General features: G+C 39.7%; 5 protein-coding genes across 9 annotated transcripts in view; 2 read left to right on the top strand and 3 right to left on the bottom strand.

Annotated features, from left to right (window-relative positions):
• sky (GTPase-activating protein skywalker) overlaps window positions 1-15937 on the top strand; it is a 47602-nt gene extending 31665 nt beyond the window's left edge. Inside the window, exons 4-10 of one of the 4 annotated variants that reach the window (XM_069047071.1) lie at window positions 2625-2771; window positions 3773-4126; window positions 6803-6832; window positions 8957-9043; window positions 10670-10828; window positions 10891-11108; window positions 14189-15937. In XM_069047071.1, coding sequence (XP_068903172.1) covers window positions 2625-2771; window positions 3773-4126; window positions 6803-6832; window positions 8957-9043; window positions 10670-10828; window positions 10891-11108; window positions 14189-14339 — 1146 coding nt within the window. In that variant the 3' untranslated portion in view covers window positions 14340-15937. The remainder of the gene's footprint in view (window positions 1-2624; window positions 2772-3772; window positions 4127-6802; window positions 6833-8956; window positions 9044-10669; window positions 10829-10890; window positions 11109-14188) is intronic. The other 3 variants (XM_069047067.1, XM_069047069.1, XM_069047070.1) reach the window with 3 other exon arrangements.
• LOC138130551 (ubiquitin-conjugating enzyme E2 N-like) overlaps window positions 1-17055 on the bottom strand; it is a 31786-nt gene extending 14731 nt beyond the window's left edge. The window contains exons 1-2 of one of the 2 annotated variants that reach the window (XM_069047087.1): window positions 16502-17055; window positions 15980-16445 (exon numbers count right to left, since the gene is read on the bottom strand). In XM_069047087.1, the coding sequence (XP_068903188.1) occupies window positions 15987-16442 (456 nt within the window). In that variant the 5' untranslated portion in view covers window positions 16443-16445; window positions 16502-17055 and the 3' untranslated portion in view covers window positions 15980-15986. Of the gene's footprint in view, window positions 1-15930; window positions 16446-16501 lie in introns of those variants that run through there. The other variant, XM_069047086.1, reaches the window with a different exon arrangement.
• A 148-nt stretch (window positions 17056-17203) lies between these two features.
• Window positions 17204-19227, bottom strand: LOC138130543 (insulin-like growth factor-binding protein complex acid labile subunit). Its single transcript, XM_069047079.1, has one exon. The coding sequence runs from the start codon at window positions 18613-18615 to the stop codon at window positions 17281-17283; it is 1335 nt and encodes a 444-aa protein (XP_068903180.1). The 5' UTR covers window positions 18616-19227; the 3' UTR covers window positions 17204-17280.
• Window positions 19228-19475: 248 nt separating this feature from the next.
• On the bottom strand, window positions 19476-23412 carry polo (Serine/threonine-protein kinase polo). Its single transcript, XM_069047072.1, has 7 exons — window positions 23117-23412; window positions 22841-23065; window positions 21978-22375; window positions 20823-21043; window positions 20631-20761; window positions 20338-20531; window positions 19476-20285 (listed from the first exon to the last, which is right to left on the bottom strand). The coding sequence occupies exons 1-7, from the start codon at window positions 23207-23209 to the stop codon at window positions 19835-19837; spliced, it is 1713 nt and encodes a 570-aa protein (XP_068903173.1). The 5' UTR covers window positions 23210-23412; the 3' UTR covers window positions 19476-19834.
• Window positions 23413-24275: 863 nt separating this feature from the next.
• Window positions 24276-25905, top strand: LOC138130542 (leucine-rich repeat-containing protein 15-like). The gene has a single exon (XM_069047077.1). It carries the CDS (start codon window positions 24466-24468, stop codon window positions 25819-25821), a length of 1356 nt encoding a protein of 451 aa, XP_068903178.1. The 5' UTR covers window positions 24276-24465; the 3' UTR covers window positions 25822-25905.
• Window positions 25906-26269: the final 364 nt, after the last annotated feature.

Here is a 26269-nt window from a genome sequence, read left to right as displayed (position 1 = left end):
TTTGTTTGAGGTCTATTAAAATGTTTACATTAAAAATTAAGTTACATATTTTAAGTAAAATTTGTCATTTTCTCAAAAAAGTTGTTATGTAAGGTATCAATTTTTTTCATTAGTCGTTTAAGTACTAAAAAGGTCTACCAGAAAAAGATGAAAAAAGTGAGAGTTGTCATTTAAAAAATATATTGATGACGTCATTATTAGGAGACGACAAGCTGTCAACTTAAATAACGTACTGTACAACATGCACTTTTGAAAAACAAAGTTGCACTCTTCGACGATTTTTCTCAGAAATTAATACTTACAATTTTATCGAATTTATTCCGAACTTTACGAACGCACTGTATGTATACTCAATTCCATATAAATGTGCATCTAAGCAAGCCATGAAAATCTGATTTTCTGTTGGTATTAAAGTAACTTTGATTTTCAAAGTTGCTTGTCTTGCGCGATTACAATTTGTTAGTTTTTTGGTCCGTTTTAGCATTGCTGATTTCAAAAGTAGTGTTGATGAACATTTCAATTGAACACTTGTAATAAATCGTGCTTTAGCTGGCGGGTTTCAATTGAAAAATACCTCATTAGTTATAATCCTGTGGAATTCTGTCAATTAATTTTTTACAAAAGCTTCCCTCGATTTGCCTCATGATGTATAACGTCAACAGACACAAAAATAGAGACCGGTTAGCACTCATGTTTCTACTTTTTTGCCATTAAAGACCAGTAGAACTACATAGTTCGTTCTAAATTGTCTACATACTTGATTAATTCGTTGTAAATCGCTGGACTCGAACATGATTAACAAAATTCTACGATGGTCGTAGCAATTACATTTCATTTGCAAATGACACATCGAATGTTATTTAACTTTGCTTGAAGAAATATCGTTTTAATTCTTCTTTCTAATAGCTACGCTAAATAAACCACTATTACAAAGGGAGGCACGGCATCGAGGCCGAATTTATCCGTAATTGCGGATATTTCTATCAAGTAACGATAACTCCTTTGAAAACACTATAAATAGCGTTTAACATGCATAACAAAATGATAACACAAATATTATCATTTTGTTTTGCATTACGCCCACATTTTACACGACATACTGTTTGCAGACAATACCGAAATCAAATGATGCAACCATCGAAACGCGGTTTCTTCAGCAGCCGCCCATCCAAACATTGATCACGCGCGACGTTGCTTAACTAATCGAATAGTGATGGTGGTTTCATAGTATGTATTTTTGTGCCACCGTGTTTATTATTATTATTGGAGAGGTTGTCACACTGTGTTTGGTTTTAATCAATTTAGCGCACTCCAATCGTGTACCAATTACCAACGTAAATTAGCACAGTAAAAATTTTGTTATCGAGTTGAAAACACAACAATTAAATTAATTCGCACCCACAATCTCGGTAGGAATTTGGAGATTACATTATTACAGCCAACGTTTCCATTAAAAAATTTATCAGTTGTTATCACATTTCGGTTGTGATTTTTTTTTATATCCATTTTAATCGTTCCATTATCATCCACTGTTTACTTTTCTTATCCACCATTTTTTACACTAATAATATTCCTTTATTGTCCTTAAGAACACCAATTACAGAACAATACTTATAAACTGTGAAATACCAGTTGATAATAAAAGGTTGTGACTGTGCAATATTTTTTGATGGGTTGGTAATACTTTCGAAACATTGCTTTGGCAAATCAGAGGTTTAAATTAAGACAGTGGGTACACCAGATGTGGTAAATGTTAATTAAATTGTCCAACAAAATCCACACATCAACTTTCATCTCCTAATTTCAAGAGTTATTCTGAATCCTCGAGAATAATCCTAAAGAAAAATATACAATTACACCCTCACAAGTATTCCTTGGTTCAGCAACTCCCACCTCATGATGTTTTCCGCGAATCCAGTTTTCCTATCGATACAACGGCAATTTAATTATCATTTACTTGTTTTTTTCTGATGAGGCTTGGTTTCACCATTCCAGTTTCGTTAACTCTCAAAATTATAGAACTTCAAATCCTCACAATGTTCTTGAGGTGCCATTGCGTCCATTGGTGTTTGGGTTGTAATGATCCGAGGCGAATAACTGGCCCAATCTTCTTCAATGAAACTATTAACGCTCAAAGATACCAAAAATTTCTTGAATCAACTGGATGATGTGGAACTGACATGCGACTGTTTCCAACAAGATTGAGTTACTGCTCACACGGCACGAACGACAATTAATTATTTAAGTTGTTCCCGAACCGATCGACTTGATTCATTTTTTTCCCTATTTATAACCGAGAAACTTGACACGTCTGTCAAATGCAGCGATTTGCACCAGCGCTGCCAACTGAACCGTGATGGTAGTCATGGCTTACTCGATTTTTTTTTCGATCGTGCGGTGGAATTTTGCGGCTGTTTCCAGTTCGGTCACAATATGGGAGTTATCAGCGATTATTTACATTTTTTTTTTAAAGACGCATCGGTATCGGTGTAATCGGCCCGAACATATGTTGGGAGTGTTCACGTTGATATTTACGAAATGTCAGATAAGGAGCGCGTAGGACGCGGCATCTCCGATAAACCGCGCGAAAAAAAAAACGGTAATGGTGTTTGTGAATTTTGCAGAAAGGCGCCGCCGTCCACCTGCAGAGGCACTGCAACAGCTCGAGGGCGGAGCGCATCTACATGGACTGGATCTGGTGGATATTCCAGGGGCTTCCGTACCAGCACCTCGTCCGGGTGATGGACTGCTTCTTGCACGAGGGCATCAAGGTGAGTGAGTGGCGGCGCCGGCGGATCTCGCTCGTCCGCCTATTTTCCCACCGTGTCCTAATAATATCGCCGCAGGTGTATTAATAACTTGGCTCGCGATGGGGGACGCCGGTTGCCAAGCGAAACGCTCTTTTGGCACGCCGGACCCTGCCCCGTACGCGAAAAATACTGTTGTTGTTGTTTACCTTCACAGCTGATTTTTTTCGCGATCGGGGCGAGCCCCCGCGACTTCGAAGCGTCACCAGGTTGGCACTCCTGATAACGCTCGTCGACGATAAGCGAAACGATTTTATGTAGTAGGTACGTCGGGGAGTTTACGATTCGTACGGTTGCCCGCACTGTTGACGTTCGCCTCGGTAGTCGCCATCTAGAACAATAACCCGAACTAATTGGCGGTGCCGATTGGCGAACATCCAGGAATATGTGTACGTAAACGATCAAAATTGAAATTCTAATTGCGTTCCAACATCACATGATCGAGGTGGCGAATGAAGCACAGCCGAACTATTGAGTCATCTCGTAAAATATTTCTTCTTCGACTCAATCTTCCTCCATCTTCGGTTTTTGTCCTGCTTTGCTCTCCAATTTTCCAAACGTAGATCGTCTTTTGGCAAACTTGTCAATGGGAAGAAATCGCGTGGGGCCAAGTCAGGACTATATGATGGTCTTCTACAAAATCTACTTCCTGTTCATTTCCCTTTGAAATGAATTTCCTGCGATAGTTGTCCTTCATTGTAGAATGTTTTCCGAAATAATCAGTTAGCAATATTCCTTCGCGATTCCAAATTATTATGATCAGAAGTTTTCCCGATTTGTGCAGCACCCGTAAACTTCCTTGGTGACTTGGGAAACTTTCTTGGTGACTTGGTAAACTTCTTGGATTCTGGATCGTGCCAACAAATTCAGGTTGAGAGAGTTTTTCTTTGTATCCAATGAAAAAAACTGTCCGTACAGTGGAAGGTCATTTTTGATGAGTAGTTAAAGGAACGTTCCTCTTGAAGGTCCTCTACCGGACGGTGATGGCGATCCTGGTGCTGTTCCACAAGTCATCGTCGTCGCCGTCGTCCGAGTGGCTGATGGAGATCCAGAAGAACGGCATCGACGCGGCCCTGAACAAGTTCTGCAAGGAGATGCCCGTCGCTCCGCAGAAGATGCTGAAGGCGGCTTTCGGCATCCGGGGCCTCAGCTCGGCGTACATCTCGAGGGTGTTCATCAGGACGGAGATGGTGTTGAAAAGCAAAAATGTGATAAACGGATCGCGCCAGCTGGTCAGGTCCAGATCGAGCGAGAATCTTCCCAACAGCCAGAGCCAGAACAACATACAGATGGTCTCTCACACGCTCACCATCCGAGAGGTAAGTCCTCGACGGCGTCTTCTCGCCCTTCCCCAAATATTACTCCAATTGCAGAAACTCGACCGAAGCGATTTTGCAGTTTTTCTTTTTTTATTTCGAGTAACAAGTAATTAATTTTTTGCTTTTTATGGTGTCTGTTCCTTTTATATTTTGCCCATTGTAACTCAGTGGTAATGGTCTTTTGTACATAATTTTTCCGTTTGATTCTTTATAATTTTTTTTGTTGTATATTTTTTTTTGCTGTTACTGCATCTTTTTTTAAAATTTTCTTAACACAATATTAACACGTTAGTTTGACACTTGATGTATTTAGGCCTGATGTAGATGTTTGCAATTTGCGAGGCGTCGGCGTGCTCGTTTCGAGAACTCCCGAAAACAAGAAGAAAAATCGCGTTCAAAATATGTTTATCTTTACAATTTCCAGCATTCTTCGCTTCACGAACGATTGCGTCTGCATAATGTCAATAAAATTATCTCGTCTGTTTGAATTTATAATGGCGCAACTCGTTACAGCTGCGCTCGTGTATGGATTTTTGTGTCAATAACGCTAGTGGAAAAGTAACAGTTTTGTCGTCCGTTGTTTCCTACAGCTCCTCCAGCAAACAAAAGTCTCGTTTCCGTCGAAAAAACCGAAAGAACTCGTTTCAGTTCGCCAAATTTATTATGCACGCGCAGGTTTTGACCGAATATTCTGCCAACGACCTATTATGAAACGAGATAATCGTCAGGCTGTGGTTTTTCGACGTGGCGCTCCGCAAGGGTCCGCCCTCGGACGCTCGCTCTTCGCGCAACCGATGACCTTCACCCTGCGAACGCACGGAAATCTAAAATGATGGCAGATAAGAACGTGGGCGAGCTTTCGGTGACGTCGACTCAACGTAAAGTTGAAAAGGGTGTGGATTATTTTTAAAAGGGCGACGACTGTAAAGTGTCCTTTTTTTAACGTGGTCGATGAAGGGGTCAGGATTTGGGGTCGGTGGAACGAAAACGTAAATAATAAATGTTAATTGGTTTATAATGGATAAAAATAATACATAATCGTTTCGATAAAAAATGACACACTAATCTAGTTCAAGGCTGTTGTTGCAGTTTTAATAAAATGTCATAAAAAATTTATTAGATTGCTGGCGATTAATTACCAGTTTTAATCAGACTGATAGATTTTGATTTTATGTTTTGAAAAATTCCTCAGATAAGGATACATTCTTTTCGCATCGGCGAAATATTTCTACGGGATTGGGAATATAGTGATCGATCATTTTGGACACGTGTCAAGTCTTATCTTATCATATTTCCAAAATTTAGTCGATATTTTCAAAAATACTCTAAAATTTGATTGTTCGGTTTAAAAAAAAATTCGTGAGGTTTGATTGATAAAAAAATCAAATCAAGATTTTCTGATTAAATAAAATGTATACAAAATAAAAATTTAGAACTAGGCTACCTTCTGACTCGACCTTGGGATCCACCATATTGGCAAAATGGCCTCATAAAAGAGGTTTTTTCAAAGTTATTTAATTTTCTCTTCATGGTGTTTTTTTTTTATTAGGTATTGATAATACCGGTCGTTTGAACACTGGAAAAAAACATCAATTTTTTTTTTAAGAAATTAATACAGCCGATACAGGAAGAGTTGCGAATCTCAATGTTTATTGTAACATTCCGATCTGACAACCTTCTTATTCGACCGTGGGTTCGCCATATTGGCAAGATGGCCTCAAAAAAGATTTTCCATTTATTTTAAAATGTATTAGTCGAAATGTAAATACATATGTAGAAAAATAAGTGAATGTTTTTGCTAAAAGAGATGCCAGACATTTTGAAACTAATATTTTTAGACGCCATCTTGCCAATATGTACGGAACAGAGTAGATTCGTTGAAAAGTAAGTGAATATTTCTGGTAAATGACGCACCATAAAAGATACAAAGTTTTCGCCGCCATCTGGCCAGTATGGCGACAAATGGTGCCAAATCAAAACCCAATTGAGCTTAATAAAATCAAGAAAATTCAATTTTCACCCGTGAGGTGAGAAACTGTATTTTTACAATAATAATTTATTATTTGTGTGTCGCGTGTTTCACAATCGATAGGACTTTCTTCCCGTTTTTTTTATCACATTTCACGTGGACAAAACAAATACATACTGTTAAGAAAACATAGTGCCGAAAATAGATAACAAAAACAAATAGCATAAGTCAATAGGTAAACTAAATAATAAATGAAACTAATAAAAGTATGTAAACACGTGTAGTAAAAATTGGCATTTGGATGGGTTCGGTCGAAGTTGATGTCACCGTCGTCGTCGGCGAACTGTCTCGAAACGAAGACGCCCGTACGCAGATCCGCACAAAAATCGCACCGTAACGAAACAACAAACCAATATCCTTTGGCGATTAAAGAATCGTTTATTAACAGTTAAAGGATCTCGGCTAGTTATTTTCGGAATAGTTACTAATAATTTAAATTGCCTGCAGCGCATAACGATTCGAGAACGACGAAACGAGACCGAATCGACCGCAAGTGATCGACGTTTCGACGGTCACGTGCGGTCGTACACTCGGCTCACACCTTAACCGTACACCCCGCTGTACGATGCACATAATATACATAATGTACATAGTATAATAATGAGATTGATCCGGCACTAGTGTAGAGACATTACTTTGCATTTCAGAGAATGTCCGAAGAGATGTACAATGAAATGGTATTGTATTATTAGATTTTTCTAAAGTATGCAGAACATCTTTGTCTTGTTACATGTTTCCATGTCATCGTGCCCGAAATGGCGATCTCGGCGCGGTCATGCGGATCGCGAACACGACGACACACTTAGCATGTGATCGCAAGTGTTATTATTAATTGTGGGCGTGGCCTGAATCAATCCAACTTAAGTGCACTGCGTATAAATAGAGCGTTTTGATTGCCGAAAACGAACGCGTTCCTGTTCGCGTCCGACCGAGATTGCCATGTTCCGATAATGTAACAGAACCATCGAGAAACACAGCACTAATTCCACTAACGACTAAATCGCATTTTTGACCGACATCACACCCATCTTCATCCTTACCTTTCTCTCCCTCTCTCTCTCTCTCATTTTCTTCCTCTATCTTCACAGGACACCGTGGTTTTTTTCTTTTGTTTTTGTTTAGCTTCTTATCTGTGTCGCTTTTGTTGTCAGCGGAGACGACGAACAGGGTGTGTCGGAAAATTTTCCGTCCGAAGACTAAACAAACATTTTCCAAGTCGTTTCTTTAAATAGATTAAGTTGGGTGGCGGTTCGCGAAAGTTTATGAATTTGTTTACGTTTTCGGTCGAAGTGGGATTGGAAATGTTTGGAGCGTTCGCATAATCAAGAAAAAAAAATCAGGGTTCAGACGTCAAGTTTTTTGTGATTTTTAATTTTTTTCCTTCTTTACGTTATTTATTTGGGTTGGCGTTATTTCGTTCACCTTCTTTAAATTCCACTTTAGGTTGTTGTTGGTTCTTTGTTTCTAGTTTTCGTTTTCTATTTTCGTCTATTTCTTTCTCTCTCTCTCTCTCTCTCTCTCTCTCTCTCTCTCTCGCCCTCTCTCTCTCTCTCTTTATTGTACGTATTGTCCATATCCTTTGAGAAAATATAATCTTTATGATGAGCGTGTTTACATCTCATTGTTCTTTATTGTTATTGTTTATTTACTGTGGTGTTACAGTCACTTAAACGGTAGATTACATTTTATTAAAATTGCTGCATTCGTCATATTTATTTACCGTTTTCCGTCAGACGTCCGTTGTTTATAAATTTGGTACGGTCTGCCAGAAAGGTTAGTTAGATTGCCCCTTCAAAAATGAAAGCAGAGAAAGAGATTTTTTTTCGATTTTCTCCTAGTTTCTGTCGTCGCGTGCAAGATTTTATTTTTAAAAAATTGCGAAAAGGTATGCTTCGAAGAAATGTGAAAGATATGGAGTTTACCATTTTAGAAAAGGAAGATACTTTTCAGTTTACCTCAGCACAAAAATATGTAGTAGATTATATCATTAAGAGTAGAGGTGAGACTTTTTGTGCTAAGCCCAGAGATTGATTCGTTGCGTAGAAATTTCTGGGCAGTTTCTAAAAAATGTAGCTTGCCTTGAAAAATAAAACCTGACCTGACCTGCGAAACCTCCAAAGAAAAAATTGTAGCAAATAACTTTTAGGGTGTTTTTTTTTAATTTTCACATCCTTTCCCTGCCGCCAATTTTTGATAATTTATGTTCTTCTTTCGGCCACATTCTCTGTCCGATTTTCGCTTGTTTCTTTTCCTTTCTTCTAACCGACTTCTGTTCGGTTCACTCCACCGTTGAATCCGGTCGCTGCTCAAAACCCGGCACCGGAGCTATGAACCCTGATACATAAACAAACCGCTCGAACAATTTCTAAATCGGAACAATCGCCATTAAAACCGCGACGTAAACAACCGGCCACTTCCAGATAAGACGGGATTCGGATTAAAAGCTTAAAAGCGATGCTCGTCCGACGATAGATCGATCCCGCTCTTCGCTCACCGTTGACATTGAGAACCCTCGGCGCGTTCGCAGGACTCAATTAAAAATAATTGTGTTGTTATTTTCTGTCGGTATTGTTTTTAAATTGGTTCTTTTGTCCGGATCCATCCGATCCTCGTTTGACGCAAACTGCCATCGTTAACAATGAGAGAAGAGCGACCACCACCGCACAAAATATTTCTACTTTCGTTGGGATTTTTATTTGTGTCGTCGTCGTTGTTGTACGTTTCGTTTTCGTTTCCTACCCCGTCGAACGATAGAGTAGTTGTGTTATTGTGTTGTTGGTTGTTTTCTGCTGCTAATAAAGGGAACACACTCACCAGGTCCTCGAACCCTCTCCATGGGTATCTACCCCATACAGAACGTCAACACGCGCATCCTCGACCAACAGGATGTAAGTTGATGGACAGACCTTCACAATTTTTTTTCCTTTGTTTTTACGGAACTCGTTCTCCGTCCAGAGGAAATGTCCTTTCTTATTATTTTTTTTTTTACAAGAAGCACACCCCACTGACGTTTCATGTACGAACAAGATGCGATTGTTTCGACCGGAAAACTTTTGCCGGTCACTGGAATCGATTTTGAATCCTACGGTTCTCGGGAAAACTTCAAAATTGCGTTTTTCGAAAAAACAGAGATTATTTGACGACCATCCGGTGTGTCATTCGTCGAGTGTTCGCCCTGTATGTTTTTTAAAATCAGCAAAACAGTAAGTTGTCAAAAAAAAAGATAACACGACCGCGTTATCAAGATTATCAGTTATCTGCTTCATACATGAAAGGTCCCCATCAATTATCCTTTAAACATTTACACAATTATGTCATCATTATCATTATTCTGTCATCCGTGGAACATCGACGCTTGATATTTGCTTTAGTCATTTGGGCCATCCATTAACAGCTTTGTGCATACTGTTATGTTACTAACTTTGCACGTTTGTCATGAAAACTAGGTAGATTTCGTATCAGTCGAACGAGAGTGGTTTTTATTTCTCTTTTTTCTTAATTTAATTCATAACACCTGGCGGTGTTGAGCGATCGAAACGCGCAGTAAAGTTGTTTAGAACGTTGTTAACAACGGTTTACTGCAACTGGTTCACCGAAACGACTCCGGTCTCGATGATGATCATTTAAGACGTTTTGCGTTTTTACCGAGGTCGAATCCGGTGGATTTGTCTCGTCGAGGGCGTCGCGACGCGAGGCTCTCGTTTATTTCAGTGCCTCTTGGGCAATCGCCGTCCGAACAGATAAGAGATTATCTCGGACGGATAACGAATGCTCCCCAAGTGGGTCACCGTTCGGGAAACGTCTCTCGTTCTGTTGAAATAGCCGACGGAAAAATAATCAACAGAAATACCACCGGTGCGCGCGAATTTTATCGGCGAGGCGGGACTGTAAACGGCGAGGTTTTGGTCGGAGCACGTGGCGTGCGGAGCTCGATTGTTTCTCACGTGACACGAAATTTATTTGGAATGTTTCGTGTAATCGAACCATGGAGTCGTACAAGGTTCCACTTTAGGACCAACTTTTCCTCTACTTTTTAACGGCTGCCGCAAACCAATATAATTAGGACCTAGAACTTGCACCCGAGAAAATTACAGCGTTTGCCAACGCACTAGTGCAATAATCACTTTAACCCCTTTTTGAACGTCAACTCTTGCGGCGGCCGGAGGCGGTTACTTCATCGCTAATCGCTCTTGCTAATATCAATTCGGAGAAATTGGACAGGTAGGTACGAAACCGCGAACGCTTTATTTTGCGACGTGTCGCAATTCGATTCTGGGGCGGAGCGCCTCAAGGCTCCCTTTCGAGACCCACGCTGTTCCGCGTCGATTTCTAACATCGCCGACCGCTCCAAATTGACATTCTCGACGGATTTTTGCGTCGTTTTGCCTTTAAAAAAAAAAAAGCGTCGGGTTCGGAGTCGCCGTGAACCAGCTGCAGTTGACGCGTTTCGACCTTTACTGGGCGTCCACTGATGGGCCGAATCATATTGAAAACGTTTCCTTGATGATGTTTAGCTCTTAACACTGTGGTCCTGGTTACCGGTGAGGATAACAATGTACCAACCGATATTGCTTTATACGACAGAAGAACACGGTTGTTCGCTCACAACGTTCTACGTCCGAGTCGAACACCACGAACCCACATTACTCATGATCAAAACGTGCAACAATGAGGTGAGTTTTCAGGAATTCGGATCCAGCGATCGATCGATCGATGATTTGACGTTCGGTTTCAGGTGTTCGGCGCATACTGCTCGTCTCGCTGGGGTGAAAGAAACCAGAAGGACGACAGGGGCAACAGACAGGCGTACTTCGGCACCGGCGAAACCTTCCTGTTTTCGTTGTACCCCGACAGGGCCAAGTACCAATGGGTTGGTATAGAAGGTGACAAGGTGGGGCACGGTGCCGAGTTGTTCATGGCTGCCGACTCGAAAATGATCACCATAGGGGGAGGGTAAGTGTCCACGATGGTCGAATAAAGACAACGTGCGTCCTGTTAAACATGGCCTAGCGAGCGTCCTTTGGATGGGGAGGCTGGGGGTATCCCCGATAGCATTACCATGGCATGTTAAACTGGCACAGATTTTATATCAAATTTAATTGTCTCGATTAAACTGGCACCGGAAAGAGCAAATTTGCATCCAGGTGATCTTCGAAGGAGGAGTTTTTCCGCAGAAACAAGTAACGGAACCTTTCCAATATTACTGAGTATTGCAGTTTCAGGACCACCACTGTAGCATAAAACAAAAGTATTTTTTTTTTGTGAAACATTTTACGTTTCAAGTTTATTGTTAGAAAAATAGTTTTAAAAAAACAACTGGTGGAGGGAGTACTGTTGGCGGCTTTAAAAATTCTACTATTTGTGAAGCAAAAGTCAAGGAGGATTTTTAAAAACGATCTGAGCAACTCCAAGTCCAGATCTTAGTCTCGTTGAATTTTTGTGGGGAAAAAAAAGTCCCTCTAAAGGAATCGTTAGAGATATGCCCGAAGTACCCATGTCAGGCGTTAATCCAGTCTGCTGGATATTTGGAAAAAAAAATGTTTTATTTGAATTGGTTGGCGGTGGTTAAAGGTGTTGTTTGTTATTAATTTTATTAAAATAATTCGTAGTTTTTTTAAAGGTGTACTCAAATTTTGACAGTTCAACGGAGGTACACGTTACTGCACTACGACCAACGTCACCAATGGTGTTGCGGTGTTGTTTCAAACGACATTTTCATTTTAAAAAATGCCTTTTAAAAAGAAAATTGTGTAATGCAGTGTTGTTTAGCTTATGTTTCACTCGTAAAAAACATATTAGTCCTTGAAAGTCCATTCAAAACACGGTATTTTTCATTTTATCTCGGAATAACAAAAAATGTGTCTTGTAACACTTGAAAACAATAGAAAATCCCTATTGTTGTTGATGTTAAACTACTAAGTAGTTATCATAGCAACTTGAGGTGTTGTGTGATGTGTAGTTGTGTTCAATACACGAACTTCTGAAATTCAAGATTAAAATCGAAGCACTTTATGACAGGAAAACGAATGTCCTCTCGAATTGTCATTGATTTAAAATAGAAATAGATGGGTCGCTTCCGTGCAAATTTTTGGTCAAATTGTAGCAGCCCAAGAGATGGCGCTACCGGCGTCTGTCATCATGACCAACTTCATTCAGATACACACACCTTCAGATCATTAAAGAAATAAAATTTTAAAAAAATTAAAAGCAAATTGGTCTGGTTACCTAAAAACAACTGACTTCTAGATGATGTAATTTAAAATAAAAGATTGTCTCAAATAAAAACTAAGATATAGTATGTAAGTGGAAAGTTTACACACACGAGCTCGGCGAATCTGAAATACCACAAGTAAAAAAAGTGCACGGATTATTTTTACAACATTAAAATTATCACACAAAAAATTAATAAAACTTCAAAATATGAATTAAGTAATATTGATTTTCTATTCATATTGCGTAAATTAAGTAATCAGTTGTCACTTTTTTCCATAAAACGAGTGAATACGGTGATAGTACAGCATTGCCAAGTATTTTATCAGAAATTTTGGTTGAGTGCGAGTGTACTCGAGTGCGAAATAAAGTTCCCCAAACTGTAAAAATAAAGTACCTTATTTCACGGTGCGGAAAAATTTTTAGACGCATTAATATTGATAGCGGTGAATTAAATACTAACTAATCCAGAACACCGTGATTTTGAAAATTGATTAACAATGAAAATTGCGAAATGAGAAGTGCGAGTTGTCAAATGTTAAATTTGCAAATCTAAAAGAAGCGCCAAAATCTATTCGTATAAAATCACAGCCAACTATGCTGTCAGAAATATTTAAACCCTGTGTATCGCTTGCGTCAAATTTTCTACAGATAAAAACTGTCTGGAAACAATAAAACAGTGCACATAGATACTAGATAAAAGCTACTTGATGAGAACAAGCAAAAAATCACGGAATTCCCAAAACGACTGTGATTTCTTGTGTGATTCACTACATGTCATTTACAACTTCATTAAATGTAGATTTAGCAAACTCAAGTCTAGACTGACTCTAACGAACTTAATTTGTTCGCTTGACATAAATAAACAAATAAAAAAAGTCCTAACAAATGTCTGCATTAATTAATTACATAATCGATAGATTTGTAGTAGTGTCGATAAATTTCAAAATTATCTTCAAAGTAATAACTTTTCCACCTGGCGCATAACGTGAAGCATCTTAAAGTGAATAGAACCAATAATAACGGGACCTGTATCGATTTAATAACAAATCATATTTGTCAGTTGATTCATAAAACATATTTCCTTTGAATGAAATCTAATTCGCTAGTAATACTAATGGGAGCCGGAGCATTTCGGTTAATCTTTATCGCGAAATAAATTTCATTACGGTAATAGTAATTTACGGAACAGGTGCATAAAGTTGTACTTATATTTTACGCGCGAGTTCCGTACACGACTCTCCGCAATTAAAAAGACAATTAACATCAAAACGCAAATCTAAAATTTGACGTTTCTAAATCCAAGATCACGAGATGATTTCAATTGTTTTCAATGCACTCTTGCGATTTGGCTTCTTCGCTGCATAACGCCAGAGTGAAATAATGATACTTTTTTCGCCGTTACCATAAACAGATGTTTTACGCACTAAAAATTGTGAAGTAGACAGTTTTTCAACAAATAATCTCTTAATTACCAACTATGTACTATGGTATTGATAGATTTGTTTCTCTCTTCCATTCGCGTATGTGTTTGAGAAATTCGTTATCTAAATTTTTTCTCTCTTATTTTCACATTAAATTTGTACAGTATTGGGTATTTCAAACTCCATCTCTCCGTGCCAGTAGGAAGTTTTTGTCCCATCCAAACGTTGTCAAAGCCCATTAACATACTGCTGGCGCCCTCTAGACGTTTAGCACGAAATAAAAGCTGTGACCATTTTCTCCTCGAATGAACACTTCTTGCACCTGCACTACGGTGACGCAACACACCGTTGAACTCTTCTTTTTTTTTGCAAAATGACAAAAATTCCATTTTTTTACAGCGAGGGCCAAGCGATCTGGATGGACGAGAACATCAGATTCGGCAAGACGGACCGATGCCAGACCTTCAACAATCCCCCGCTGTGCCCCAGTGGCGATTTCGAAATACGAGTACTAGAAGTGTACGGTTTCGCGACCGATCAGCTCAGTTAAAAAAAGAAACAAAACAAAAAACGAAAATATTCGATCATCGAACAAAAGAAAACAATTTAATTATGAATTAGATCAGTATTTGATTTAGATGAAATTCTTTGTACGAGGAAGAAAGAAAAACGAACATGTCACATTTTATTAATTTTCACTATTACTATTATTATTATGTATATTTTTTTAAGACGATGTACCTGGTTGGAGAACTATCACGTGCATTCCATCGAGAACAAGAAAAACAACGGAAGGATAAGTATAGTAGGCGGCGGCGATCCGATAAACGTAAAACGTATGAATGACAAAATTCTAGTTTCTAGTCGTTGAATTGTTAAGTGTTAGAATTTTTAATTGAGAGTAGATTTTACAGTACATATATACTTGGTACAATAGAATTTTATTTACTATATTTTAAGCATAACTGTATATATATGTTCTTTATGTATATAATGTAAAGGTAGCAAAGTACCAAAGGTAACAATCTCCATCATTCTTTTTTTTTATTAATTAATTATTGTTATTGAACTTTTAATATTTATTAATAACATACGTAATGCAGATACTACATTCAAAGAGATATTTTTACATTTTAAGTTGTACGAGTTTTTCGAAAGAAGAAAAAGGAATTTCTATCTAGCGCCCACTTGACGGTTGACCAAGTCAACATAATTGATATTATTAGTTGTGACATTTCCATCGATCGCGTGGTGCTGGTGAAAAACAACAGGTGGCGCTGCGGCCGCTGTCGTTCATTACCGCGTAATGAAGTACCCACAGCCCACGTGATCGCAGAGACATCGACAGCGCCACCTTTCCAAATTCGCCCCGTTGACGAAATTGTTGAATTTGTTATGTTTTGATTATTTATTCGTTAATTAAGGTAGAGACGCGCTCACGCTCTGAATCATATCATTAGGAATCGGCGAGAAACAAATTAAGAGATTGTTGGTGATTGGATTAGGTTAGATGATCGTGGAAATTTTCTACCGCTACCGTGTCGGTCACGTTTACATCGCTTTTTATCTCGTTTCCGTTTTCGAAACGCAACCGTAGTCAATTTCTATGCAACGATTCTGTATTTTAATTTATAACTAAATGAATGGCATGTTAAAAATGAAGCTAATCTACATGACCCATGTGTAAGTTCCTTTCGTGTTGTAGACAGTGTTCCAAATGTAAGTGCATGTCAGCTGTTATCATCATCAGTGTCTCACTGTATAATCGATGCTTATTACTGTGTGTTGCTTTTGTAATCGAGAGTATTTTATTCCGTCGCTAACGAGCAAATCCAGTTTTGTTGTAACTAGTGCCGCATAAGCAATAACTGATGTGATACTATTTTTATCGAGGTTTTTACGTATTACGGATCCCCACCGATCGATTAGAGCTTAGGCGAACTGATTCGTCTCGCACCCTAATACGTAAACATCTTGGTCGACTATTGTGTTAACATTAAAATAATGATATGATCGATTAATTTTTAAATATTTAATTTCTCCTGACTGTTTTACTTGTAGTTACCAGTCCCACTCTCTGTACTGATGTATCTATTATTGTATTATTCGTAATGAGTTGTTAGTCTCAAAATATATTGATATTACTTCGAGCATCGTTTAATTGATCAAAGAAACATTCACAATACTGACCGCCTATCTACTCCATGGCGTAGATCCTGGTCCAATCTTTGGCCTTGATGATCGCCTCGCTCGTTCGAGTCTTCCACGTGTAGGCCACGTCATTGGCCAGGGGGTCGTCGGGGTTGGGGCTGCTCAGCAGCGCCTGGATCGACAGCAGCACCGTCCGAATCTGCAGGGCAGGCGACCACTGGTCTTTCAGAATGTCCAGGCAGATCCGCCCGAGCTTGTCGATGTTGGGGTGGTAGATTTTAGTGAGGAAGCGCACGTTGGGCGGCGACAGGGGGTAGTTTTCGGGAAGGAACAGCTCCAGCCGGAAGAGGCCCCCCTCGTAGGGGGACCCCTGCGGCCCCGCCATCACGATGTGGAAGTACCTGCAGTTGTTGTCGTCGGGGAAAGCGCTGATGCCGGGGGGCGGATCCTTCGACAGGTTTTTGGTTTCGACGAATATTCGTCGCGTCGAGCCGTTCGCCATAACCTAAAAGGCCACCCGATTCGATCGACGGTTTTCGGGGATCGCTGAATGAGACTTACGGGGATTTTGGTGGGGCACGTCCGCGACAGGCTTACAAGCGAGAGGGCGTCGTCCGGGGGCTGACCGGCCGCTATTAACGCCGAATCTCGAACATTACGGAAAAAAATGACAATTGACAAACGTCACTTGATTCGTTTGTTTTGATAGTGATTATTACTCAATTTGACGAGCCAAAAGAAAAAAACACTGCTCCGTTTTATATTTTATTCTAAATAAATTTCAAGCAGCCCTCGTTTGCGCATTTTCAAGTTTCCGCTTCTCATTGCCCTTCCAAATCCAACCACCCTCCCTCGATCATGGCCAAATCAAAAACCGAACAGTAAATGTTATAAATTATAATTGAGCAGAGAAGCGTAAGAAAATACTTCCAAAATCTGACAATTCTAACGTTTAATTTGACAATTTCAAATAAAAAAAAAATGTCGCTACTTTACGACATGATCCATAGATAAAATAAAGATAAATAGAAGGCAAAATCCCTTGATTTTTTTGAACAGCAAATGTGGCGTCATCTGTTGAGTTGTGGACGGTGCAATATTCCATAGCCTATTGGATGTTTTCCATTATTACTTTATTTTTATTATTTAATAATGTAAAAAAGATATGTAATAAAAAACAGGTTTATTTTAATATTTTTTTTTATCTATGGGCGCACCCGCGCACTGAACAATTTAGAAGGGGTGGGAAATTTAAACTCAAACTTTAATTTTTCAACATCTTTACTTTCAACTGTTCACCATCGACGTTACCACATCTGAAACGCATTTTGCACCTCCTCTTAATCCCTCCTTTTAAACTGCGACAGTTTAGCTTGGATAAATTCTTCAATTTTCTTGGCACACTCCTCGTCCCAAGGATTCCCCGAGAGGTGAACGAAGTCTACATTACGAAAAACATTTTCCAAGTCCCCTTCGATACATTTCAACTTGTTCCCTTGAAGATCAACAGTACCGATGGTCGCGTTGCCCAACAAGTTCGGATCCCAAGTCTCGATCTGGTTGTCTTCCAGACTGAAATTAACTATGGACTCGGTTTTTGCGAAAGCTTTAGGCGAGATCTTCTTTATCTTGTTCGCTTCCAAATTGATGCTGTACATTTTCGGATAGTTCTTGAAAGCTTCGTCTGGAATTTCTTCGATGGTGTTGAAACCGGCGAAGATGTACGCAAGATGGGGTGTATTGTGCAACCAATTGTTGTCCCACCGGGTGAGATTATTGTGATCGATGTGCAAAACACTGAGATCCAGCATGTGATCAAAAGATTTGGAACTGATTTTGGAGATTTCGTTGTAGTTTAGTTTCAGTTGAGTGAGTTTGGAACCGGAGAAAACACCTTCTTCGATTTCCTTCAATTTGTTCGCCACCAAATCCAAAGTCGTCAGTTTTGGTAGATGTCTCAAATCTCCAGGCCTGAGAGTCTTGATAGAGTTAAAATTTAAATCCAAATAAGTCAGATCAGGAATGTCAAAACCGTCCGGATCTAGTTCTTCCAGTTTGTTTTGGGACAAAACTAAACCCTCTAGATTTCCAACACCGACGAAACTTCCAGCTTCGATTCGGCTTATAACATTGTTCTGCAAGTGTAGACTTTGCAGAGACACATTTTCAAAAATCCCTTTGGAAAGCTTCACGATTTTATTACCCGCCAGTGTTAAATGCTGGATTTGCAAATTCCTGAAGGCTCCAGCTCGCACCGAAGAAATAGAATTGTAGGCTAGATTGAGCGTGGACAAGTTGAGATTAGCAAAAGTCCCTTCGCTGACTTCCCGCAGATCATTGTGGCTCAGTATCAAATATCTAAGTTGAGGCAAACTCCCAAACGCTCCCGGCTTTACTTCTTTCAACCCAACATTGGACAGCACCAAAGAAGTCAAGTTGTCCACGTCACTCACCGCGTCTTCGTACAGAACCGGAACGAAACCCGTCAGTGTAGCAGACATCCACGCTGAAGAAACGTTTGGAGCATTTTCTTTGAGATTCTTTGATGATTCGATCGTTACGGTTTCAGCGCTGCCCTCGAGTTTCCATTCAACGGCTACGTTTACAAAAGAGACGTCGGCGGCACTCACGATTGTTGCAAAAACACACAAAACGATTTCCTTTAAGAGGTGCATGTTTACACCTACACGGTTGCCGCGTGTATGAAGTGATGATACTTTGGTGAAAGGTTAAAGTTGATCGCAATATCAAGGTAATTTACACCGACGGGACAATCCGGTTTCGTGCATTAATATTTATCTTTTAACAACAACAGTTGTTATGAATGCGTTCGAGGACAATAAACGCATTATTTGAAGAAAGTTTCGAGGTGGAGGTAAATGCCGTAAATAATAAAAACAAACAACAAAAATCTCCACTCGTTCAACAAGCGCTCATCAAATTTGGGTGGAGAAAATTATGTGTTGGGGCAAAGCGCTGAATGAAAATGTATCTCTTAATTGTTACATGTTGCTGTATCTTGTGATTTCATCACCAGATTGATGTGGCGTTTCATTATCTGCGTAATTAAACTACAATTTCCAAATTAAAAGGAAACAATATGGCGTCAACAAAAATTTTCACAAAAAAGTACGTACTAAGCTCAAATTGGTGGCAGTCAATATGCTGAAATGTAAATTTTGTTAGTAGAAGTTATCACAGACCGCTTGAAAATATTCTGGACTGGTAAAACAACAATACAATATCTTTTTCAAATCTTACGTAATCTGCCATCACGCCGGAGGATAGCAAAAACAGTAACACCAACTTTAAAAAAAAACTTTTGACGTATTAAATGTGGATATAAAAACAATGTTATGTAAAATTATTGGTCTTTTAAGTGATTTAAAAATTAGATTTTATGTCGTTTACTTATTTGTAACCAAAAAATGGCGAAAGTATTATTTACAGGACGCGTTCACACTTCACTTTGACGGACAATGCTTTGACATTTAGTACTTTTGCAAAGATGGCGGTCGACAGTTACGAAACACAATTATACTTAAAATATAATTTTTATTATTCAAACCATGACAATAAAATCATTTGCATAAATTTTAGTCGACATCGTCGATCTGATAAAAACAAACCTAGTTTACAGATCAAGACACACAAGTTAGACTGGACATCGTGCAATCGCACTTTTTATAAAAAGAAACAAAAAGTAAATACAGAGAATTAATATATATAATAATAATTGTAATAACTATGTATAAGAAAAGTACACTGACTTGTTATTGAAGTCTTGCCAATAAGAAATCTATAACAAAATAAATTACTTTCACTACAATAACCGTGCACTCGCAGTCTAATAACAAGAAATATATATATGGCAGTGTGCACCCCCGCCCGTTGTCAATGGGGCAAGTAGTTGTTTTCGGGATCTAATAATACTGTTATCTTATCGTACGCGTATCGCATCTTCTCGTAGAGGGCCACGTTGCATCCGTTGTTCTCCAACGACGAAAACCTAAAGGTCCTGAACTGTTTCTCTTCATCTATGTAGGTGATGGCAGCCATCAACGGACACATTATAATCTTGGTGTGGTCGCTGAAGTTCATCTGAACCGTGCCGTTGTTGAGCTGCATCAGAACACCGGACGTCGAGCGGCACCACTGGTGAAGGTGAGGGGTCCGCGACATCGTGTCCACTTCCCTTACCACCGAAGCCCCGGTCATTATCAAGTGCTCGCGCATGTACCGGCTGAAGTACGACAGCAACTTCATCTTCTTGTCGTGCATCCGTGGGTAGTTGTCCATGGTCATGTACGATTCTTCCGCGTTCTTGTCAATGTAGTGGACGTTGCTGCGAACAGACAAAGCTCAACCTCCGTCTTTCTTACCCTCACTTCGCTTACATTCCGTTCGGCAGCATGATCAGCTTGGTGGTGTCGTTGAACATCACGCCCACTCCCTCGTCGGACAGCTGGTAGCCGAAACCGTACTTGTCCGAATAATCTACCCATTTCGCCACCCAGATCATGGGTTGAGCCGCCGGGTCCGTCATCTCGTCGAGGAAAACGTGGTTCTTTGCCGGTTTCATTTTCAGGACCTGAAATCGTGGACGATGGAGACAACTCGAAAGCACAACCAAAGAAAATGTAGTCTGCGCGACAGAGCGATAATCTACAAATTACGAGTGGGACGTTACCCTTGCCAGCATAGCCCGCAGGCTGCTGAAGCTCTCTTTGGCGTCGAACGCGGGATGGTTGACGGCGCCTGTCAGGTGCGCCGTGATGGAATCTTGGGGTCCCTTTTCTTCGGGTTTCATGATAAAATCACCTGCTCCAAAAACAAATCAGTCAAAAATTGTACAAAACCAAAATAATTTAGAAAAACTCACCGTTGTTGATGCCGCTGAGGGGCTTCCGCGCCGCCTGCATCTCGAACTTGTCGTATCTGGGCGCCATCGTCAGACAACTGACGGGCAACGACTGCGGACAGTATCCACCTACGATGAATTCGTGTCCCATCAGCTGGTACACTTTCGGCCTGCTCTTCGGATCCGGCTGCAACATGGTCATGATCATTTGTTTGGCCGTGGCTGATATGTTCCCCGTTATCCTGGAGAGAGAAAAACACTTGCTCAAGTTGGGAATATCATTACTAGTCCGTTTTTTTTTTTGACTTCGTAAAAGAAGCCTCGTACTAGAAATTGTCGGTTAATCGATAGCGCTGGTAGTAGTTAGTCAGTATTTTTTTTCTTGAATCACTTTATCGACCACGGTAACACAGAGATACATTTAAAAAGACTGTGCGAATTAATCAACAACGATGTAATTAGATGTAATGTTTACATCACGACCTGCTGTATTTATTATAACCGCCCTGTTCAAAAGTGTAGTTTCAGTGATCCCCGCAGAGCGCTGGTAATCGAGCACTTTTTGGGGATATTATTCATCTAAAGTTTTTGTACCCAGAATTATTCTTGTTCAAAAGGCATGACATGAATTTGAAGTAAAAAAAATCCTTGTTTTTTGCTGCTTTGAAATTAAATTCCTGCATTTTTTCCTTATTGTTCTTTGTTATATTGCGTATTGATTATTATTTTTAGTGAAGCGCCCGTTTTGTGCCGCCTTCTTCGGCGGAAATCGGCTCTGTTTCAGAAACATTTTCATGATGCATTTTTAATCAAATGAATAAATAGGCCGGTTATAATACAGGAGGTCGTGGTTTACACCGTTAAGGTGAGGGTGCCACAAGGTTTTAAACTTGGATCTGTTTTATTTACTGCCAGCAAAATACTGTTTTTAAAAAAATTATAATAATCGGAGAAATAAATCTACTTATTTAATATTTTTTTCGTACTCTTACTATTAATGAAACCGACACAGTGAATTATAAAGGAAAAATAAGACAAGAAAATGAAAGATTGCGATGTATCGACTCCATTCACAATTGACTCACAATTGCGAAATAGAGTAAGTTCTATTGGTGAAGAACGGAGGCCTCGGGATCAAACCCTGAGGCTCACCAGACGGATAGCGTCAGGACTTACTTGTACTCGCACTTCTTGATCCTCGAGTACGTCTCTTTGAGCGAGCTGGTCTCGAAGGGGGGCTTCCCTATGAGCAGTGTGTACATTATGCACCCCAACGACCAGATATCCACTTCAAAAGAGTGCCCCTTCTTGTGGAGAATCTCCGGGGCTATGTAGTTCGGGGTGCCGCACAACGTCTTCTTCCGCTCACCCTCGTACTCTATCGTCGCTGCCAGCCCGAAGTCGCCGATCTTGACTTGGAGCTCGTCGTTTAAAAACAAATTGCCCAATTTGAGATCGCGGTGGATGATACGCTTTTGGTGCAAGTAACTGACCCCCTGGAGGATCTGTCGCATGTAGAACCTTGTCTCGGGCTCGGTGATTATCTTGCGACGCTTCTGCAGCTCCATCATGGACTGCAACACGGAAAGGGGACGGTTTATCGGTGGGAAACGCGCAAGGAGGTGCCGGCGGTCAAAGCAAATTTGTGGTTGGAGTCAGGACGCAAAAGCATTCGGCAAATTGTCGGTTTTCGTTTTCTTTGTTTGGACGTTTATCAAAAATCAACAGATACAAACAAATTAGTGAAAACTGGTAATAACCAATTACTGAGGATTGTGTCAATAGTTTTGGGTGATTTATAGATTCCAGAAGCGCCTTAAATATTTACTTTGGCGATAATTCACAACCACCAGTATTTCATCATATATCAATGACCCCCAACAATAAAGAAAAACAGCAGAAAAAGAAAATGAATTACGTAACGACTGGGCAAACCATTCCAAGTCAAAAACTGGTGTTTTTCAACCACCCCCGCTAGAATCTGCCCCAACTGCCACCCCATCTTTGACATATGACAGAAGTTACCCGATCCAACTCACCCGTTTTCTGCACAGCTCCAACACGATGTAAATATTGAAATTATCCTCGAAGAAACTGTAAAAACCTACGACGTGCTTGTGCCTGAGTGACTGGTGGATTTGTATCTCCTGCGTCATCTTCTCCTTCTGGTTCTCCTTCACCATGAGTTTCTTTGAGACGATTTTGCCGGCGAAGGAGTGATTGTTTATCATGTTGGTGATTTCGTAGCATTTCGCGAAGCCTCCCTACAATAGACGGTCGGAGTGGCGGAGAACCTCGACAAAAACTGCACTCACCTTGCCGAAAAACCGGCCCTTTTTGTAGCTTATGTTTGTGTTCACGTCGTGGATTATGTCAGGGATTTGCACAATGTCGTCGTCTCTCGACATCTTGACGGTTTCTCTACGCTATTCTGCACGAAATATTGCTGTAATTGCTGTTTGATTCGAGGCATCCACCACGGATTGAAAAACTTTTGTCAGTTGGGAAGGTTTCAAACGGGAAACGCTGATTGGTCAACGAAGTAGTGGGGAAAACGGTCCGGGTGTCAACGGAACCGGATAACCGAAGGACGCGATCCACAACAAAAAGATCTATTCGCACCCGAAATCCAAATATTGAAGCTCGTGAACCACAAAAACACTGTGTATTTATTGTTTTTGTTACGTCTCAACATCTAAAATTATGTAATTCTGATTGAAGTTCAATTTAAAAAATACAAATCTCGTTTTTGTCCCGTTAAAGAACCGAAAACAAATACCCGAGCGTGCATAAATACAAAACAAATAATTCGTATCGACTTAATAACATGTTTAATCGATTCTAATTTCTAAATCAGAACAACTTTTGATCTTGACCTGCATTTAAATTATTTCAGTGCTGCCACCTTGCAGTAGTCGAATGAAACTGACCCAACGCAAAGTGATTCTGGTTGCCTACGTAGCTATACTAAATGATTAATAATTAATAATTATTGTAATTGATATTTAAACAAGAAACTAAAGTAGAGTTAATTTCTTTCGATCTATTAGATAACAAATAATATTGGCAGAGTTACTTCCGAGTACTTTCTACTTTATATGATTGGCAGCTTTGACTTGAATTTGTATACTCGAAAGTTAGTTACTGGAATCACAATTACTCTCTTTTACAGTTGCGTTGTCCTTAAAAACTAAAAGTCCTTCTGATTTCACGTTTACACCTCCTTCATTTGACGTTTTAATAATATCTGACACTTTAACAGTGTTTAACTTCGATTAGATTTTCCCCCAAAATTTACTCCATGCACAAACCTTTTAAATATTTAAGAGGTTAATGACTCTACTCTATATAAGACAATAAAAACACACCGAAAATGTATTTGAAGTTGTATCTTTGATGATTCATTGTTTATTCTGTCTTAAGAACAAGATGGGGCATGGTTTCGAACGGTTGCTATCTCCCTACCCTGCCTTTCAAATAATTTACTTTTATCTTTACCACATGAAACATCTTTAGGTATAGGAGATACTGTTACAGCCGCTAATTAGTAACAGCCCGAGGTCACCAAGTTCACAAAAACACATTAGCTCAAGATAAGAGAAGTATTTAACCAGTCGAAAACACTCCGCGCCGACTATTCACCAATTTTTTTTCTCGTACCACCATGACCACCCCCAAATTGTTGTTAATTATCTCTTCAGTACTAGTGTGTGTTCAAACCAGTGAAGTGACGTTCAAGAATGTGTCAGTTTGGACAGCTCCGAACAAGCAATATGCAGTCATTTCTTCGTCTGACAGTCTGAAAGAGTTTTTGCCTCACGTTCCTGTTAACATCGTGGCCATCAAAGGAAAGATACCAGTTTTGTACGAAGACTCCGTCAGCGATGTTGACAACGTGGAACAACTGTACTTCTTGAAGAATGAAATTGAAGAGATACGGCCCAAAGCGTTCAAAAATTTGACAGTGAAGTCGTTGGAAATAGTTTACAGCAACGTGACGACACTCGAAGAGGGTGTTTTCGATAATTTGACGCTAGAAGACTTGGGGATCACTCACAACCTGATTGGACAAATTAAAAGTGGAGCTTTTGGAGATCTGCCAAAGCTGCACAGTTTGAGTTTGGCAAACAATAAACTGGAAACTTTGGGATCAGATGTGTTCGACAACCTCGCCAACCTGCAGAATTTAGACTTGTCGAGTAATCTAATTTCAACTCTTCCCGACGGTGTTTTCAAGAAACTGCCAAACCTGAGAGTTTTGTTGTTGAGGAGAAATCGCTTGGGACAGATCAGAGGAGACATGTTCGTCAACGTCGGCATCCACCATTTGGATTTGTCCTCGAATTCCATTTCTTCGATCGGTCAAGACACCTGGAACGGTCTTCCGCAGCTAACGAGACTCATCTTGTCGCGCAACCAACTGACTGAGGTCTCCAAAGGCGACTTCCACGTTCTTAATTTGAAACAGCTGGAGCTGGACAACAACCAAATCTCTTTCGTCGCTGCGGACGCGTTTGACGATTTTTCCAATCTGATAAATATAATGTTGATGGGAAATAAACTGACGCGCTACGACCCCCGCTGGTTCCGCAACACCACCAACATTTATCGACTGTACCTCGCCAACAACCTGATCGAGGAGATTCCAAACGAGGCGTTTAAGAATATTTACAACGAGAAGGCGCAGTGGATCACTTTAAATAACAATAGGATCAAGAACATTTCGCGTAATGCGTTCAAAGGGTTTAAAAAGTTTGACGTTTTGAATTTGTCGCATAACCAGATAGAGTACTGGATTGGTGACTTCTTGAGGGATACGGAACTGATTCACTATTTGAACCTCGTTGGAAACAAAATCCAATGTCCGTTGGGAGATTTTGAACAAGTTTTTAAAGCGAATTTTACTTATTTGGATTCGAATCCGTTGACGCCGCATTGTTTGCAGAAAATTGTCGACTGGAAGAAGACGACTTCTTCGCAGGGGCACGTAGTGTGTACCGCGCCGTGTTTCTTGTACTAAAATTCTTTAAAGATTATGAATTGACTTCTGCACCTTGAATTACTTTTCTTTACAAATAAAACAATTTTTACTTTCTCTAAAGAATCGCTTCTTTTTGGGGAAACCTTCAAAATCTTAAAAGTCTTTCCGCATACAGGCTGTCTACAGGACTCGTATTGTTGGTTGCATACTCGATACATCCTACATTTTATTTTTATGTTTTTTATTTATTTTATTTATTACAACAGTACACCTTTAATACCAGTACATCCTGAAGACCACCTAATTGACCTTTAGTGTAAGTTTATTTCAAATTCTTTTTAAAGAAAAAAAAAGTCTGGAGAAATTGACAGTCGTGTCATGGTCATGTCATATTAAATTGGGTTTTAGATTGGGTATTTAAACTAGAATAATTTGTACTTTAATAAATGAGTTTACGCTAAGTGCATTATACAAAATGTATTACATA

Source organism: Tenebrio molitor, chromosome 5 (assembly GCF_963966145.1).
Source record: "Tenebrio molitor chromosome 5, icTenMoli1.1, whole genome shotgun sequence".
Lineage (NCBI taxonomy): Eukaryota > Metazoa > Arthropoda > Insecta > Coleoptera > Tenebrionidae > Tenebrio > Tenebrio molitor.
The sequence above is the reverse complement of the archived record's forward strand: the minus strand, read 5'-3'. Positions and strand labels throughout refer to the sequence as shown.